The sequence below is a fragment of the Doryrhamphus excisus genome, chromosome 14 (genome assembly GCF_030265055.1).
Source record: "Doryrhamphus excisus isolate RoL2022-K1 chromosome 14, RoL_Dexc_1.0, whole genome shotgun sequence".
NCBI lineage: Eukaryota > Metazoa > Chordata > Actinopteri > Syngnathiformes > Syngnathidae > Doryrhamphus > Doryrhamphus excisus.
This window is the reverse complement of record NC_080479.1, coordinates 11206245-11225131: the sequence shown is the minus strand read 5'-3', so window position 1 is coordinate 11225131 and position 18887 is coordinate 11206245. Positions and strand designations below refer to the sequence as shown.

At 44.8% G+C, this 18887-nt stretch overlaps 1 protein-coding gene across 12 annotated transcripts in view; it reads right to left on the bottom strand.

Annotated features, from left to right (window-relative positions):
• The window catches only part of fhod3a (formin homology 2 domain containing 3a), a 38812-nt gene that overhangs the window by 3793 nt on the left and 16132 nt on the right, over positions 1-18887 (bottom strand). For 9 of the 12 annotated variants that reach the window (XM_058046815.1, XM_058046816.1, XM_058046817.1 and 6 more), the window contains 20 exons: positions 11289-11356; positions 10676-10781; positions 9786-9880; positions 9464-9575; positions 9294-9388; positions 9086-9229; positions 8777-9012; positions 8659-8685; positions 7685-7804; positions 7176-7562; positions 6695-6754; positions 6372-6506; positions 6109-6159; positions 4835-5055; positions 4070-4363; positions 3141-3862; positions 2726-2866; positions 1477-1635; positions 1233-1415; positions 660-779 (listed from right to left, as the gene is read on the bottom strand). In XM_058046815.1, coding sequence (XP_057902798.1) covers positions 660-779; positions 1233-1415; positions 1477-1635; positions 2726-2866; positions 3141-3862; positions 4070-4363; positions 4835-5055; positions 6109-6159; positions 6372-6506; positions 6695-6754; positions 7176-7562; positions 7685-7804; positions 8659-8685; positions 8777-9012; positions 9086-9229; positions 9294-9388; positions 9464-9575; positions 9786-9880; positions 10676-10781; positions 11289-11356 — 3476 coding nt within the window. The remainder of the gene's footprint in view (positions 1-659; positions 780-1232; positions 1416-1476; positions 1636-2725; positions 2867-3140; positions 3863-4069; positions 4364-4834; positions 5056-6108; positions 6160-6371; positions 6507-6694; positions 6755-7175; positions 7563-7684; positions 7805-8658; positions 8686-8776; positions 9013-9085; positions 9230-9293; positions 9389-9463; positions 9576-9785; positions 9881-10675; positions 10782-11288; positions 11357-18887) is intronic. The other 3 variants (XM_058046824.1, XM_058046825.1, XM_058046826.1) reach the window with 3 other exon arrangements.

Here is an 18887-nt window from a genome sequence, read left to right as displayed (position 1 = left end):
GCCCATGACTGTCCCCGACACATTTTTAAAATACCATTTAACAAAAAAATGAACAAAAACAACAAGAAACATGAAAAGGGATTTTTATGAGAACAAAGTAGAAATATTAAAATAAAGTGATGATATTAACTTATTTGCTATCATATGTACTTTTGGGTTAAGAGGCAAAAAGAGGTGATGATGCAACTGCACAGTAGAAAAGATCATGTTTGGTGCTGTGTTAAGCCATAAAAACGTGCAGTGATAACATTCATTCATTCATTTATTCATTTTGTACCGCTTATCCTCACAAGGGGTGCTGGAGCCTATCCCAGCTGTCTTTGGGCGAGAGGCGGGGTACACCCTGGACTGGTCGCCAGCCAATCACAGGGCACATATAGACAAAACAACCATTCACACCCACATTCATCCGGAGAAAACCCACGCATGCTGGGGAGAACATGCAAACTCCACACAGAGATGGCTGAGGGTGGAATCAAACTCGGGTCTCCTAGCTGTGTGGCATGCGGCACTCATCCACAGTGATAACAGACTTCCTCATTTCCTTAAAAAAGTACACTTTGCACATATAATTATGTGTATTTATGTTTAAAATGATGACAAAGTGGCGTTTTATATAACTTTTGATCTGACATGACCCAGTAACAATCCCGACTCACGTTGGTTCCGTTGAGGAAGTTTCCGATGGTGAGCAGCGTGGAGAGGATGTAACGGAGAGTTTTGTTCTTTTCCAGTTGTTCCATCCCCTCCTTTAGATCCTGCAGCGGTTCTGCTACTTCCTGCGGGTGCCACAACACACGTTTGTATTGTTAGTGGAAACAAATAACACCGCTGTTTGATGTCAAGATGGTAACAGGTGCCGGATTGAGGTCACTGAGCAAATGGTAAAATTTACAAGGTAGCATGGGAAGATGGGTTTTCGTTGTGTATATTTGAACTTTGAAGTCTACGTGTTGTATGCCGGAGGAAGACAAGATGTTGCTAATAAATTTTGTGAGGTAATTTACATTAATAGCTTCACAGATGCAGAACACATTTTCCCGGTGCACATTTACTTTAAGAGTTTGTTCAAGTAGTAAATGTGCACGTTTTACACAATATGACCAAAGGTATTGGGACACAACACCAACATCTATTCTATGGACCTTATGTTGTTCCCTTTAGAACCAAAACTGTTCCCACCAAGTCGGATTCTGCAAAATGTCTGAGTAAGATTGAAGCTATCTACAGACCTTCTCGGTTGCTTCGTAGTCCATCTTAAAAGCCCATAGCTGAAGCCTGGCAGAGAGCTCGCTGATGGACGACAGAGTGAGCAGGAACTGCTCAGCCGAGCCCAGCGGGACGTCAGGATTGGCCAGCTGAGCCTCCTGGATCTTCTGCTTCTCCTCCTCCGTGGGGATCATTGTGAGGATTTTCTGTTGGGGTTGGAGAAGTCATGAAACACTGAGGAAAACACGTGATGTTGAGTTTTTGTACCTCAATGCCCTCCTTGTGGAGCGCGTATTCGTCAAAGTTGAGGATGGCCGTCTTGATAGTGCGAGGAGGTGGCAGCACGGTCAGGCCGATGTTGATGGCGTTGCTCCTCTTGGAATCCAACACGATGATCTCTTGACGTTTGCCGTCTGCTGCCGTTTTCTGTAGGAGACATGGCAAACATAGCGAGAGGGTCACCGCTGGGTCTCCCTCGTGTGGTCCCCCTTTATTGGGCTTGTAAAGATTTAAGGGATCATCGCCATGCTGCTTATATTGTCTGCAGCTGTGGAGGACTAGAAGTTTTAGTTGGAGGGCATATAGCCGGTGGACACTTCATTAGGTACATTTGCAAAAACCAGTGAGATCCAAGAGCTGTTAATAATTCCTCCATTGCAAAGATAATGTCCCATTTAGCTACGTATTATAAATACATGACACAAATGGAATCTAAATTGTCCATAGGTATGAATGTGAGTGTGAATGGTTGTTTTTGACTGGCAACCTGCCCAATGTGTACCCAACCTCTCACACAAAGTCAGCTGGGATAGGCTCCAGCATACTCCCGTACCTATGTCACACATATTGTCCACAGAACATAAAATATGGACATAAACTAGAGTAATAAAACACTAAATACAAGACTTAAATGAAACAGTAATAAAAAAAAGCCCAGGCACTCTCACCTTTCCATCTCAATAATAATACCACTACACTGCCTAGTTGTTATGGTCAGCAACCTGGCAGTAATATGTACTGTTAAAGAAGTTTTGTGATTTGTGTGTGTGACTTGACTTCGTTGATGTTGTTTTGGCTCAATTCGACCATCATGTTTTTGCAAGACCACGAACCTAGGAATGCCGTAAACCGAGGACCACCTGTGTCTATAATATATCTCCGATGCCCCATTAGATGGAGTACTCAATACTCAGTACTTCTGAAAAACAAGCAGTGTGTGAATTGATTTGTTTCAGTGCAAAATCATGCGTCCACTTTTAAAGGAGAGCGACCCCAGTTTATCCGTGTCTTTGAAGCTATGGTGGTCGCTGACAGTGAGGACACCCCTCACCGACTGACAGCTTAACAGGACTGAGCTATGGTAGCTGCAATGTTAACAATGTTATGTTAAGACAAAGCGTGTGAGGCCACACGTGAGTCTTTCTTGTTTTGAGACTTTATGGACCCTCAAAAACTGGATCAGAACACACATGACCTGGCTTAACCTTTAAATATCTTAGAAGTAGACCTACTTTACCTTAGTGACGGGCATTTCTTTGGACTTGGACTCAAACAGATGCTCCAGTTTTGCTGTGTCTAATTTGACTGAATCAAGTTTGGACCAAAGGGAGTCTCCGTTTCTCCTGTAGTCCCCGCTTGGCAAGTCTGTTGGCCGCACCTGAGCAAGACACACAGCCGAATGACGATATGTAAAAAAAGTTGACTTCTTCCCATGCAGGTCTGAGCTTTTCTCCCGTCACTCACACCAGTGAAATGGATAGGTAAGAAAAAGGTGATTATGATGCTAATTTTATGCAGCTAAGAAAATAATAATCTATCAGTTGACAACATGATTGACCCATTTTTCTTTGCACGGCAGACCAGATTAAACACTCCTGCCGGCCATATTTGGCACTCAGGCCATAGTGCTCCTACTCGTGTCCTTGTCTTACCTCACTCCAGAATAGCCTGATCGTCTTCTTCTTCTTGTTGAAGAGAGGAGGCTCAGGAGGAGGAGGTATCGGCATATTAAATGAAGGTGGTGGGGGAGGCAGCGTCATCCCTGTCAAGGGCGGGGGTGGCGGGCAGCTGGTGACCATGGGCGGGGGCGGAGGGAAAGGTGCATTGCAGGGCGGTGTGAAGGGTGCGCTGAATGGAGGAGGAGGAGGGGGAGGAGGCGGGGGTGGCAGGTCGCCACATCCGCGCATCAGAACAACATCCAGTATGTCCTTGTCGTCGTCGTCCGTCAGGTCGGTGAAGTTGATGTCCCCGATGCGTAGCTCACGGGGGCTGGCGAGAAGCTGGTCCCAGATTGTGTCGGATTCCTTTTTGGGTGGGGGAGGAGGGAGTGTCTCTTGGCTGTCAAGGTGAGGATGGGCACAACCAAGGTCCTTGATCAAGTTTCCAAAGCGCTCGGCAAACTGCCGTATGCTCCCCCGGTGCTCGGATTTGTCGTCCCTGTTGTCGCTTATCTGGTCATCACTCAGCTGTCTGTCAGCGTCCTTGTGCGTCTCCTTTTTGTTGTCACCCTCTACTTCCTCTTTTTCCTTCTCGGTATCCTCCTCCTCTTCTTGCTCACAGGGCTTCTTGTTTTGGGAGTACAACATGTCCAGCATGAAGAGCTTACTGTTGAGGAGTTTGCTGCACGGTTGGTTTACTTCATCTTCTTTCAGACCTGAGAGAAAGAAGTATGAAATGCATAGGATGTATAGTCAAACCTCGGTTTTTGTACGCCCTGGTTTCATTGGTACAATATTGCATGTAACACACTAGTCCGTTTTCCCGGTCCTGTATAATTTTTTATTGAGTGCGACTGCTAAATAACACACCACGGGGCCAAAGAAAGTTGCGATTACCAACAAATTGATAAATAAGCACTCACCATTCTCGCTGTTTCCTCGCTCCTCTCTCTCCAGGGTGCTGCTGGCTGAGGAGATGCTGGAGGCCGAGCAGTTGTCCTTCTCATTCACCTCCTCATTCTGTCTCTCCTTGTCGCTCAGGATGCCGCTGTCCTCCTCGGCCTCCTCCTTCTCCGTTTGAGGCTCCGGCTGCACACTTTCCTCCTCGCTCTCTGCCGCGGCTTCTTCCTGCGTTTCCTCCTCTTCCTCCTTTTTCTCCTCTTCTTCAGCGCCGGCCTCTTTCTCCTCTACACTGGCGCCTGAGTCGTCGGCCTCTGCTGTTGTATAGAAATACAATCTTATTTATTCTCCACAATACAGAAACATAGTGCTTGTTTAATATTCAAGGGCACTTCTGTTTGGGCAGCGCACTTGGATCTGCCCACATTTGCACGCACGCTCACTAGAAAAACAAACAACACTTGGCTGAAGCCAACTACACAAAGCCTAGTTGTGGTGGCACCTGGAACAGGAAATGAAGAACTGAGTTCCTGCTTGCATGGAAACACACACGCAGTATAGTTGGTGCAGTGATGCCGGCGGGGTTGGAATAACACTTCACGGTGAGGCCTCATTGCCCGGCTACTGTACCACACCTTGAGGCTGTGTGTTCACCCAAAAATAGGCCAATTTGACCCCTTCACTCTCCCTTTCATGTTGAGCCTGTTTACACTTGAACAGCCCAAATAGGAAAAAGAAGAAGCACTCATTTTAATAGCACCAAATTCCAAAGTGCTAACAACGCTTACCAGCCTCAGCGGGAGCGTAAGGGATGGTGGCGGCCTCGGCTTCGTTGTCCGCCTCACCGTCCTCCTGGGAGGCGAACGAGGATGGAGTGCTGCTGCGGGAAGACAAGGGCCACGTCTCAGAGGGCTCAAAGGTCAGGTCGAGATCTGAGCGAGTCCTAGGCCCGCGGGGAAGGCGCTCTTTCTCGTATTCCTCGGCAGCCAGACGCTCCACGTTCTTATACCTGAAAGGGATGATGAAAGATCTCAATGAAGAGGGGGCTTCTCTCTCCCGTCTCCTACCATCCAACCTGCCAGACTGAGGGTTCAGAGTGTATCGTCTCCTTTTGGTCCTTCCTCCAAACCCCTCCCTGCTTTTCCCATGAATGTGTGCTGTTTCTGTCCACAGCTCATTAGCATCAGACCACTTCAGAGGGCCTTAGGGAACTGGATACTGCTTTGTGTGTGTCGTAGCATGGTGTGGAGTGCAAGGAAGAAGCGTTGCCAACTGTGTATTGTGTGAATGAACCTGGGAGTGGGATTGTTTGCAAAGAGCCTATTGATGATGTTTACTCTATGTTTGCACAAATGGAAACACTGTATGCAAAATCTGCCTATGTGAGTAATGTACTATGGCTTCCATTCAATGCAATCATTCATAATAGTGAGTTGTTGAGATAGCCGTTTGTCTCTGTGGCTGCTTTGTGGATAAAGAGTTCACATCAGTATGCAAACAAGCATGTAACGTCTTAGTTCCGCATGTGAGAGCTAGTTAAGACCAGAATTGAGTAGGATTATGCACAGAAAGTACTGTGTGTATGTGTACCAAGCAGATAAAATACATTTCTCGTGAAATTGCGCTGTATTTTTCCATTTTCTTTACTGCGTCCCTGCATTTGGTTCCAATCAACAAACTCCTGCAGAGGGTGAAGTGACATGGACTTGAAAAGGAGCCCACAGGCAGAAAGTGTAAACATTTGCGAGTTAAACTCATAAACAGAAAATAAACATGAAGGAGTAGTAAACAGCAAAACTGTTCAATATTGCAATAACGGCACTGCAGTTTTTTTCAGCAGCTTTGATCAAACATGACTTCATGTAACCTCATTATCCCCATCTGCCTCATCACAATGTCTGGTAAAAATTCTGTGTCAGTAAAAGAGTTAAAGGTAAAAAATTGGCAAACAGCGCTACCTGACCTGAAAACAATGAAACCATTAGCAAACTTCCCAAACTACCAGACAAAACATTTCACCCCCCGGGATTTGTGTGTGTTCCTATTTAGTGCACACACTCACCTCTCCTCCCGTGCCAGCCTGGCCTCTTCCATTTTGTCCACATAGTCCCGACTGCGGCAGACACACAAACAAGTATGAAGTTTCTTTGATTCAAATGTGCAACCCGCAATACATTGTTACATATTGACCCTCTCTGACCACAAAAAGATGAGCTCTTTAGTTAAATTAGGTGGCAGGACTAGCTCAGTGGATGCCTTCAGGCTGAGAGTTTTGTTTTCCAACATGAAACAAATGCCGGTTAAGATATGTAGATGGGTCTTCACCTGTGTTTGTTTCTCTCCTCTCTTTCGATCCTTTGCAGCCGCTCCTCTCTCTCCACACGGCGGCGCTCTCGTTCGGCTGCCAAGGACTCCTGGTGTTGTCGGTAGGAGGAGGACAAGAGACCCCCCAAAGGAGGCCTGCGTGATGGTAAAATAATGGTGACTAGTTATCAGAACACTGAGAATGGAGACCTTATTTGTGCGATCTTAAAATATACAATAGCGCTTATTGGAGCCACAAACTGTTGGAGACAGGCGTGGGTGGACAGTGTGGATGTGAAGTTAGTGCACAGTGAAAGATGTGTGGGCCTCTTTTGTGACCTCACCTGGGACTGGTGGGCGTAGAGGGGCTGCTGAGTGTGGAGTAGGACGAGTGGCTTCCGTTCCTTCAAGACAAAATACAGCAACTGTGAGAAAGATTATGTTGACTAACCAGTCAGAGGCTGGTTTCCTTTCTCCTGTCTCTTTATCAGTGGAGATACTACACAACTAGTTTTTGGAAGTGCATGAATACAGAGATAACACAGCTGAGAGTGAATGGATCAAGTGGAGATAAGGTAAGAGTATTGAGTGAAGAAAGAGTGAAAATGCCCATAAAGGTCCACGGGTTGAAGAGTGGGGAAAAAACAGACATTTGTGAAGACTAGGGCAGAGGGAAGCTGTTGAGAACCAAAGTGAGGCTTTCTAACAAGTGTGGAAGGCTTTCAGTGCCAAGCTTAAGGAAAAGGGATGTGGCAGTGAAGTGGTGAAGAAGAAGAAAAGCCCCAAGAGTGAATAGAAGAAGTCTAATCCGGGTGTCCCTCTGACCTTGGAGACGCCATATTATCTGTCTCCACACGGGGTGACGTCCCTTCATCCAGGTCGTAGGAGAAGAGGTGGAACGGCGTGTGGGGACGGTAGGGCGGGCACTCGGGGGAAGGATGCGAGGTGCCACGTGACGGTGGGCTGATCTCCTTGGTGGCCGGGACGGTGCTGATGACCCTCTTCCTGGCCAACAGGGAGGCCAAAAGCGAGGGGGGCCTGAGAGGGGAAGGGATGGGTGGAGGAGGAGGAGGAGACGTGGGGGTCGGGGGAGCACTGAGGGGGCTTTTGGGAGGGGTTTCTTTCCAATTCTCTCGATCTTGCATGGGTCTGGATGTAATGGTGATGGACTGGATTGTACGGTGAATGATGGATGGAAGATGCCTTACCGAGCTATAGGAATAAGAGGAATAAACATCAAGTCAATAAAACAGCACGCCATTGACCGGAAACCAACCCCAATGGTAAAAAGTGGAAGTCTTCAGATAGTTTTGAAGAGCACAGTCCTATTATACCTGTTGCTACTCTGACTAGACACTAAAAAAGCCTCATCGTTTTCATCCGATTCAGACTCAGTCATGGGAGGCTCATCTTCTTCGTACTTCTTTATCCCTCCATCCTCACATTCCTCTTCTCTATGGAAGCATGGGGGGTGAGACGTGAAGGCATGGTTATGTGAACAGGACACTTGATGGATTATTTCAATCTACACAATCTCAAAGAAAGAGCATGAATGCTGAGAAATGGTGGACTTTACGTCCTCTAGTAACTACGTCATCTAGTGGCTGTGAACTGCATAGGTGATGACATCATAGAAATCTGATCACTTCATAGATGCTATGATTCTCTGATGATCATCATCATTGATGTATCATTTTTTATAAAAAGTCCAACAATGTTTAATCGTAAATGACTGTATAGCATCAGTGTGGACATTTAATTCAGCATTCACGCAATGAATAAAGTATACGTGATAGAGTGAGTGAACAGATGGTTAGATGAGATAATGATAAACAAACAAGACGACCACAATAGGGCCTTATGTTCTGGACAACATTATACCATCACCCTTATCACCAACACACACATTGGAACTTACCTGCACGGCTGTCACAGATACACCATAAATGCTGTTGGATGCTGACAATTAGGGTAACGTTGACTAGTGGAAGATGGCTGACTCTTATGAGTAGCTGGTAGCATTGTTTATTCATGTGTATGTTGGGGGAATTAATGGTTGTTCAGCTGTTATTTGATTAAGCACTACAAAACAGCAGGGGTGGGCGAACTGGTCTGTATATGTTGGCATCAAGCAGAATGACATACTTGCTCACGGTGCAACAAAACGGAAACAACTAAGTGCTAAAGTGATGTGGCCCGTGGGCCGCAGTTTGTCCACTCTGACATACAGTGTCCAAACCACTACAACAAGAAGGTGAAAGTGCAGCAAGTTCTTCCTTTCAGTGAACTCAGTGACCTTTGAACTTACATGGGTGGAAGGTCACCTGAGGGTGCTCTGGGGCAGAAAGTGTGGGTACAAAACAATGGTAAATGAATTCTATCTGTCAATCCCCCCCTTTGTCGGCATCTTCCGTGGGTCAACTCACCTCTCATTCAGCTCTTCATTTCTCGATCTGTTAAAAGGATGGAAGCCCGCCCTCTGGGGGGATGCAGGGCTGCACGGGGATGCCTGTCCGGATCGTCCAAGGGAAGCCCTGCGGCTCCGCCTCCTTTCCAAGCCGCACCTTTTATCGCCGCCCCCGAGGCTCGCTCGCCGACGATCCCTTCGTCCCGTTGGTGGAGGCTGGGTGTCGTCGTCTCCGTCCTCGTGCCGAAGCGTGGACTGGTGTACAAATATTTATGATTCGTTAGATAGAATCGACACTCTGGATGATTACTTTCCATGGTTTCCAAACCTCGTAGATGTTGAGCTGCTCAACCAAGTCCAAGTCAGTTCCTTTCCGACCCAAGTGTCTTTGTGTTACCGTCTCCATTCCTTGCTCCTCCAAACCGTCCACCATGTCATAAAAGGAATCTTGATCAGGTAAGGCTGCCAGTGTCTGCAAAAGACATACCAAAGAAATGACTCCCTTTCGAGAATAGAAGAGAAGCCTTAAGAAATACCTTATTGATGAGAGTCATGGCATAGACGAGCAGCTCTGTGTCCACGCCATCTTTCTCCTGCAAGATCTCCAAAGCATTGGACCATGCTCTGCAACCTGAACACATGAATTCATACATTAGACAAACTGCATAATCAATACATAGAAAATGAAAGATGAGATCCTGTGCACCTCTTTTGGCATCCACTGCAGCAATGGCTTGTATGAGCAGTGGCGCATTGGACTCGGAGTACTCCACAAAGACCAGCAACAGTTTCATCGCTGTCTTTACAACCAGACGAAACTAGAGGACAGGGGATAAAACGCAGGAAGGATGTATACACGACAACAAAGTATCAGTCATGACTATAAATAGTATTGGTGGGGCCCCCTAGAGGTTGTGCTTTACAGTCAGAAAAATCACAGCAAGAGGCAACACATTCGGGGTACATGTTTGGCCTTGCTCTATCATATATACAGTATATGTGAATTATTTAACACAAACAAGTTTTACCTTTGAGCCCACCAGAGTGTAAAGCCACTCGATTGTCTCAGTGTGGCCGATGACGCCGTTCATGCCGTCAACATACAGCATGATCTGTCCCAGAGCTGAAAACAGGACATGAAGACATAAGTTTGTTTCATATGCAAAACTGGCTTCTTAATGATGTTGTCACAGTGTCCAAAGCACCAAACACGAGAAAAATCTATCATCGCTTGATGGAGTGCTCCACTTTTGAGAAAAGAGGCTCTCAAACAGTTGGTTTTGAAGTCAAGGGGTTTTCGTGACGTCATGTAGGAAAAACCTCCTTCCTTGTGGACATGACACCACCTCTGACCAGGCTTTGCTTTATTTATCCATTGTTTTGGATCGACACAGCAACTAAATCGCACGAATGGTTGTAGCAGGCTTCCCTACACACCTTAAATTGACCCTTAAACGGCGTTTTACAATGATGGCTATATGATGACAGTATGCTTTTCAATGCATATTTGAGGCCTTGTGTCATGTTGACATCACATATACCACCAGCTGTAAAGCACACCAGCATAAGCTCTGCACGTTTTCTAAAAACAAAGCGTCATATGTGCCGCTCACTGCTGTGTTTTTATTTCTGGATGAATGATCTTTGTGGAGAGAGGTCGGCGAGTTTCTCTCATGGGGGGCACAGACCACTGCGCTAAAGTGCCGTGAGCTGCCCCTTTGCAGCGGCATCACGTGGCTGCATCTACAGGCAGCCATTAGGCCGTTAATGGCAGACCAAAACACTCCATCATTATGGAAAGATGATCCACGCCTTAAGTTTGTGGAGTCCGTGACTGGAATGTTACAGTATCTTTAATGTTGGAAGTGAAACTGAAAAGTAATGGTGAATTTTCTTCCATTATTTTCTACTGTTATACCTCTTAAAATGTAGTTTTGGTAGTTCTGGTCCGCTTCTGCTCCCACTTTGATGAGACACGTCAAACCTTCAGCAATCACAAACTCATGGACCAGGTCTTTGTCATCCTGCCATGCAGATAATGACAACATAATAGTTTAGAAGAGATTCTAAACACATGATAGATGACTAAAAAAACATTACATTGTTATGACCTCCCAGCAGGAGGCAGTAAAGTGCTGCCTGCTTAACAAACAAAACAGTCAACACCAGGTGCAATTTGTTCTTCCTGCTTTGCTATCTCATATGAGACAACCAATAAAACCAGCTAAAGTCACCAAATAGATAATCGAATGGCAATGCGGTCTAGTTGGTGATGATTTGTGATCTGCTTCTTCCTACTCCTTACATTTAATGTGATCATGTTGGGGTTCCTTAATGTACTTTGTCAAAAGCATGTGTCAAACAAATAAACAATGACACACACATGCATATAGCACGAAATGAAACACAGGGAAATGCCACGTTGATGATCCTTGTCATCATGGAGGCAGCCACAGTAACCAAAGGGTTATGCAACCATAACAACAAACTCAACTGTGTGACAAGTAGCATTTACAGTCGGTGCACATTACCTGAAAGATTTGCTTTAGTGAGAACAGCGCCCTTCTCAAGTCACGCCCATTGGAATTATATAGTCTTTCTGTAGGGGGAAAGGGAAAAAAGCATCGTGGTTTATTGGTGTTGTGAGGAGTGAACAAACATTTCCCTAAATCATAACAATCCCTTTTTGGACACACATAAAACCTCTCAATGAGATGTGCAGAAGATCGACAAGAAACCGATCCAACTCCTCACACACATCATTGCACTGGCTGTCCACTGGCACTGGACATCGCACCGCACACTTTCACTGTGTCCTCAGTGGCCGCACGGCACGTGTATGACCTCTGGCTCTCTGTCTGCCACGCACAGACACACACACATGCACCCACGTCCACGTTGCAGTAGTGATTAGAGTTGTAATGGAATGTTAATGAGCCGCTGGCGAGGTTTCAGCCATGAGGTATTCAGGTCACGACATGGAAAGCACTTAGGACTAACTGATATGGACACAGATAACACTGCACTGATACCTAACCTTGTTGTGTCCACGCTTGAACAAGGAAAAAGCCTATGTATGACCTTTAACAAAGCAGTGAAATAGTGCTTTATTTACTCTTGTTGACATTTATTGCATGGTAGCCCCTGCAGTAGCACCCCTAAGGTCAAACACAACCAATTATAAGGAAAATAATGGAAAAAAACTTCTACCTTCATTCATTGTACAGGCAATTTTAAGTTGCATTTGAAGTTTCAGTTTTAAGAAGAGGCTGCACGGTGGTTAGCACGATGGAGTGGTTAGCATGCAGGCCACACAGATAGGAGACTCTGTTTCAATTCCCTGCAAGGGCATCTCTTCTGCGTGCGTGGGTTTTCTCCGGGTTCCAAAAACATGCACGGCATGGCATTGATGAAACTCAACTGTGAACTCCCAACGTCACTTCCTGTCACCACTCACTCTGCTCCCGAAGAGAACACATTCATGTCAACACACACAAGCACAGGTCTTATTTATTTCTTAAATGGCTTATTTACTCTTATTATGTCTACTATATTGGGTACTATGAGTGTAAAGGTGACTCTAGGGGTGTTAGGGCTGTCTGGAGGGCTCTAATAATGTTAAGAAAACGTATTTGGAAAGTCAAACATAGTAAACAGGTTTTCTATAAGAAAATACTCATTTTTTAATTATAAAATGGTAATTATATTGTGCATATTAGATGTGTAATCAGGTTAACAGGATAACGGCAACCTTAATAGCTTGTTTATGTACTCGCGTTGCCCATGTGCATGTCAACAGGCGGCGGATAGAGGAAAACTATGTGAATAAATCCTAAATTTGCGTGCAGTTGTAAAATCCTCTGGACCATCACAAAGGGGGAGGGTTCCCGCTAAAAGCATAAGGAGGTGAGGACAGGGCAGGACAGTGAAACACAACCTCTGCCCCCACCCTGCGGGGTTGCGGTGCTGTGTGGAGTTTGGTGGTAACAATCAAGGCTAACCCACGTCCAGGGTCACAATCATTATCATTCCACACTGTCTGTGTCTCCAGCGAATAAACGTGCATGAAAATATGATGGCGACATCAGCCAAGGTCATCAAACTAAATCTAAATTAGCGCTAAGAAGCACTCAGCATACAACAATAAATGCACCCAGAAAGACAATTAAATTGATTGCCTCTGCGTGGGAGAAAATAAGGGAAAACCATAGAAATGGAACAGGCCATAATTCAATTGGGCTGAGTTACAAGAGCTGTCCCAAACAGATAATTAGCTCTGATTGACACTGTCAGAAAGATGCACATTATAACTGTTACTGTTGTGGTTGTAGTTTACAGCAGTATAGAATTACGCAGCATTATCTTGTGCTTTCTTTTTCTGTCATCCACTTGGCACTTATTTTTTTAATTGTTTTGACGACATCTGTGGCTTTTCCGCTCATCTCAAAGCCAGCAACTCTGTCTGTCTGAGTCACTGGATCACACTTACAGCTAAAGCGAGAAGCCTGGATGACAATTGTGTGAGCTGTGGGAGTGGAGCTGTCACTGTAACCTTTACCAAAACATCTGTTATCCATCACGGGCAAGTCAGCAGTGGCGATAAGCTTCAAACTTGGCCATGATTCATTGCGACCTACCATGAGGCGTGCAGCTAGGCGTGAAGATGCTCCAGAATGAGACGGCGGGACATACAGTCATGTGAAAAATGCTTTGGTAGATATGCAATGTGTGCAAATGTTGTACAGTTGCCTTTTTAGGGAACACATATGTCATTATACATGGTGGCAATTTTCCACGAATATGAATTTAGCGTCTCAGCAGAATCAACTCAATCTTTTCTACCATTTTTACTTCCTGCATATTAATAGACCAGGTGTCGTATATACAGTATACAGTGTATACAGTATACTTGTGGCAAGAGAGTGGGACAGGTTCATCAGCATACCTGCAGTGCTGATGAAGCCCTAATTAGACTCTCACATTCACATTCACTGGAATTCCAATAAGTCACAAACTACAGAAGCGTCTAATGACAGATGAAGACAAATGCCTCCAGTTGTTTAGTAAGAGAGTGAGGGAAAAAAAAGGAAAAAAAAAAGAAGCCACGGCGTTCCAAGTGAGGAGTTGGCTGTCCACGTGTCCTACACAGACCAGGCTCTCATTTTTCCCCGGCCACGCGTTTTATTATTGTCATAAGGAAACCTGAAACACTGGCTGGGATGTGTCATTGTGGCTTGTACTTGTGCATGAGTTCTGTCTGCGCACTCGGGCGTTTATGCGCACTTGACACGTTTTCAGTCAAAAACCTTTGACTGTCGTCTTCTTTTCTTTAAAAAAAAAAAAAAAGACACACAGTTCTTCACCCCAACCTCACATGTGCTGTAGTGTGGTGGCCTTAGCACGTAATTTCATCCCATACGGCATCTTAAAATAGATTTTATGAAGCGAGAGAAACATCAAAAACCACAATGAGATGTTATTGTCATGGTGTTTTTTCCATTATGAATGTCTGCAACACATCACATACTGGAATACTATTATAATAGTGTCATTTTGCTCATCACTCAACTGCAGAGACGACCAGGCATCTATTGGAAGTAGGGTGTCTACTTGAAAGCTCGACACACTGCTGATAGATCAAAAAAAACAAACCGCTACGTCTGTGTTCTGTGTTCTTTTATTATGTAGTGTCACATGACTGCATTTGTGTGCGTAAGCAAGCTCTTCATCTCCTGAGCTGCTGCACAAAAAAATGTGGCAAGAAAATGCACCCTTACTGTACTGCCTTTGCCTGTATTTATTTATTTTTTGACAAATACACCACAATAGTCGGATGTAACTTCCACTGTATCAGCACCAAATTTGGTACATACCTCTAGGGGACTGCCAAGCTCACATGTGTAAAAATTGATCAAGATTGGTTGGCAAACATGGCCACCATGAACCAAAATGTCTTTGCAGGGGCACAGGCAGGCCCATAAATCATTCCCATTTATCTAATGATAATAAAACTTGGCTGTATTACATATATGTTAGCATACATACCTAACAGTCAGCAATGTACCCGCTGATCGGAGGCCATTATTTGAGGATATACAACCGGACAACCAATAACCAAGGGCATGTCAACTACAGAATCCATTTCAAGTTACTGTTTAGCCGTTTTATAATGGGACGTATCAAATCATCAACACCAGGCTGATATAAAATCATCATGTCATTAAATCCGTGTCAGGTCACAGTATATGCATTCAAGCACGCATGCATGGAGGATTGGGCGTGTCCTGTGCACAAGAGGGATTCCCCCACAGTGAACGCTTCCTGCTAAGTCGCTCAGGAGTGCTGAGATCCATCCTTCTCCCGCCATAATGAGATTAGCGCTGTGATCCTTCAGCTTGGACTAATCCCTCAACATTTTTCTCTATTTACTTTGCATCGCCACACAGAATATCACACAAGCCAGCTCAGGTTAATGTTAGTTTGTTATATTTGCTATATAGTCCCGAAATGCCGTCGTCGCCAAGTACTTTAGTTTTGTTTTAGTTTTTAGCGTGTGAGGGCCTGCTTAAAGTGCCTTGAGATAAATTCTGTTGTGAATTTTCGCTAAATTAATAAAACTGACTAAAGGTCAAGCAAGGGCAGTGTTTCTCACGGTGGCCACAACCGTCAGTAGGTCATGCTTGAAAGGGGCGGTCTCCTTCCCACATACGCTCATATTATAACCGCTGACTCGTGTTTCTGCAGGATTTAAGGTCACCCCCTTCCTCCACACCAGCCCCTACCCAGCTGCGTGGGCCGGTCATTCAGTTGGCTCTTAAACTAGGTCTTCAGTGTGATCTAAAATAAAGAAGTGAGGTGTAATGGCATGCTAGAGGGCTTCATTTAATCACTGGAAGTGTTTGTGGCAGTATCACGCTAAATATAGGCGGGCTGGGTATCAAGCGCACTGTAAGGTCCATACAGTGAGTTTGATGTCAGGTCATCAAGTGTGCCCCTTTAAAGTTTACACTCAAGGAAGAATAACAGCCTTTATTATGTGTGTTTACAATGGTAAAACAATATTAATGCATTATATTGTCAAGGAGTATGAATAGATGATGCATTCAAGTGCACGGATAATTTTGAGTGTTCGAGACATCAACCAGTTAGGGGATGGAAAAATGCTGACGTCACGGCAAGCTAGCTAGCGCGCCTTGTAAGGTGAATCTGTAATCTGATTGTCCCCATTACTAATAGTGGGCCAGCACTCCTGATTCTGAAGGCCCTATGCAGATTACACTGACAAGCAACACATAAAAACGCAATCTGAACCTTACAATCCTGAGTCCTGTGCACAAAGGAAAATAAAATTATTTTAGAGTCAATTCCTCCGACAACTGCAAGAGCCATACTCATGCCAACTCGTCAATATTCATGTAGAAATGACAATGGCTTCCAATGCTATTATTAAGACAAGCCATCAGTGCTTGTACAGCGTGTTCCTGAGTCTGTAGTTTAAAAGGGAAAAAAATAATCCATCAATCTCTCAGAAGCTAATACAGTTTGGATAATAATGCCCCATTACATTCTCATGTCAAAGCGAGGCAGAGGGAACATTTGGCAGGAGATGACGACCAAACTGCTGAGGACAACTTTGTTATTTTGTGACTGTCTATTTTCTCTCTGTTGGTCTTGGCCCACGAGAGACGAGCGCTGGAGGCTGCTGATGGTGCGGATGACGAATCCAGGGCCCGCGACTTTTGTGGAGTTTGACGTCCGACGTTTGTGCTTGGAAGTCAAACTTATGTCATAAAGTGAATGTGCACGATGCAGTGGAACATCTAAAACTGGATGAATTCAGCCAAAAAACTAGAGGGGGAAACTGGCCTCTGAAGTGGCATAAAACGCTGGAGTTTGAACCCCCATCATGCATTATGTCAGCAAATCTAATTTGGGAGCACCCAAGGATCAACTCTGGGTGTGTGTTTTTTCATTTTTCTTCGGCTTTTGGTGGATTATCTAAAAACCTCAGACGTTTTTTTTGTTGTTGTTTTTACACAGTCGGAGGACAAACGTTAGCAAGCATAGTTATACAGTGCTACCATTACACTCACATTTTAACAGCATGCTTATCCTTACAAGGGTCGTGGTGGGTGCTGGAGCCTATCCCAGCTGTTTTCGGATGAGAGGCGGGGTACACCCTGGACTACTACTACAACCTGGACCCTGTACACTCTTGTCACCCAATCACATGGCACATATAGACAAACAACCATTCACACTCACATTCATACCTATGGACAATTTGTAGTTGCCAATTAACCTAGCATGTTTTTGGAATGTGGGAGGAAACCGGAGTACCCGGAGAAAACCCACGCATGCACGGGGAGAACATGCAAACTCCACACAGAGATGGCCGTGGATGGAATTGAGTTCGGGTCTCCGAGGTGTGAGGCCTGCATGCAAACCATTCGACCGCCGTGCAGCCCGGTTAGCCTACTTACTACAGAAAAACTAAATAATATGAAACATGCAGCCCTCACATTTGCATCTGACTGAGAGATTTTAACTTCGAAAGTGACCGTTTGAGCACCTCTTTTCTCAAAAGTGGAGCAAATGAGTGCAGAAGATGACTCACATTTGGTTGCTACAAGGACTGTTAAAACATCACTAAAAAGTGAATTCTGTATGACAGGGGACCTTTAAGAATGTTAAATGTTACATAAAACCTGTTACAGTTTCTCACATTATAGGTTTCACTGCTAAAAATCTAAGCTTTGTGAGATTACTTAACACATTAACACCATTCCGAACCTCTTAATTAGAGCTTAATTGCATTTCATTTGTCACATCGCGTCCCTGCAGCCTTAAACAAATGTTGATTGTGGGAAATGCGGCCTCGCTCCCTCCCATATATCGGTATGCACGTGTGAAACAAGCGCTCAGTGTTTTCCCTCAAACATCCCCCACCCACCCTTTGTCATTCCCTCTTGTGCTTCTCACGCTTCTTCTCTCGGTGTCATTGTTAATTGACCGGGTCTCACTGTGCATGTGCAGTGACGTCTCATGTCGGATAACCAGCTGAGTGGAATTGGGATGCTCAGGCTCACAGCGTGATGCACTGTTGCAAGCTAGACTAGAGTCTAACATCCTGTTTCACCCCTCTTTCTTTACCTTTGCAATGTCTGGCAGGTGCATTCCCCTCCTGTTTTGTCTTCCTCTCCACTTTTCCCTGGAGTACACACCCCTCTCTTTCTTCTACCACAGCCCCTAAACCCATCATCCCTTAAAAAACAAAACAACAACTGGATCGGACCTGAGCTTAAAGATTCTCCTGCGCGTGCTCAGCATGTTCAGCTTGTGGTAATTCCAACATTTTATTGCATTATGTAATCCTTTGCGGATGATAAAACCAGACAGAGTTTTGTGGAGGCGCGCTCGGGTGGCTACATACGCAAATGCAGACTTAGCAGTTATACACACACACTCACACACATGAAGTGATATATGTACATATTTCTTCCATCTGCCCTGCCTGGAAACCTCAAGTTGGGATCTTTGGCTTTCATTGTCTTAGAATTTGGCCTCTGGTGGTGCAAGAGAGTGAATTCTTTTATATTTTTAAACACTTGCATTCACTCCAGTGGTGTTTTTGTATAAAAAAATGATGGGTCACCAACTATTCTAGGTATTCTGCATAACAGGAAAACTACAACCTCAATCATACACTCTGCAGGACTTTTTGTCTGTAAAATATCCAGTATAACATAATCATTCATTATTTATGATAAAACTTCATTATTTCAAATAGGATTTTTTCTCCAGTCACCTGTTGCTAGGTAGATTTCATGAGGCTCAATCACAAGTGCCCAAACAGCCATTAACAGATGCCTATTTTTATATAGAAATCGTTTAGAACAGTCACATCGGAGCCGTAATATGAGGCTTTGGGTTGATGTGTGTGTCACAGCAATGATGCGCATCCTTTGCGCAATTACTGAGAATGCACCCCCGACAATTCCGACTATTCACCGCCTTTGTTGTGTTGTGTCTGCAACGGCAAGGTCCCAGGCCAACCCGGCCGGGAGAATTATTTACTGTAGTTACCAGGGCAAGGCACGGCAATAAATAAATAAATGAATAAACAGCCG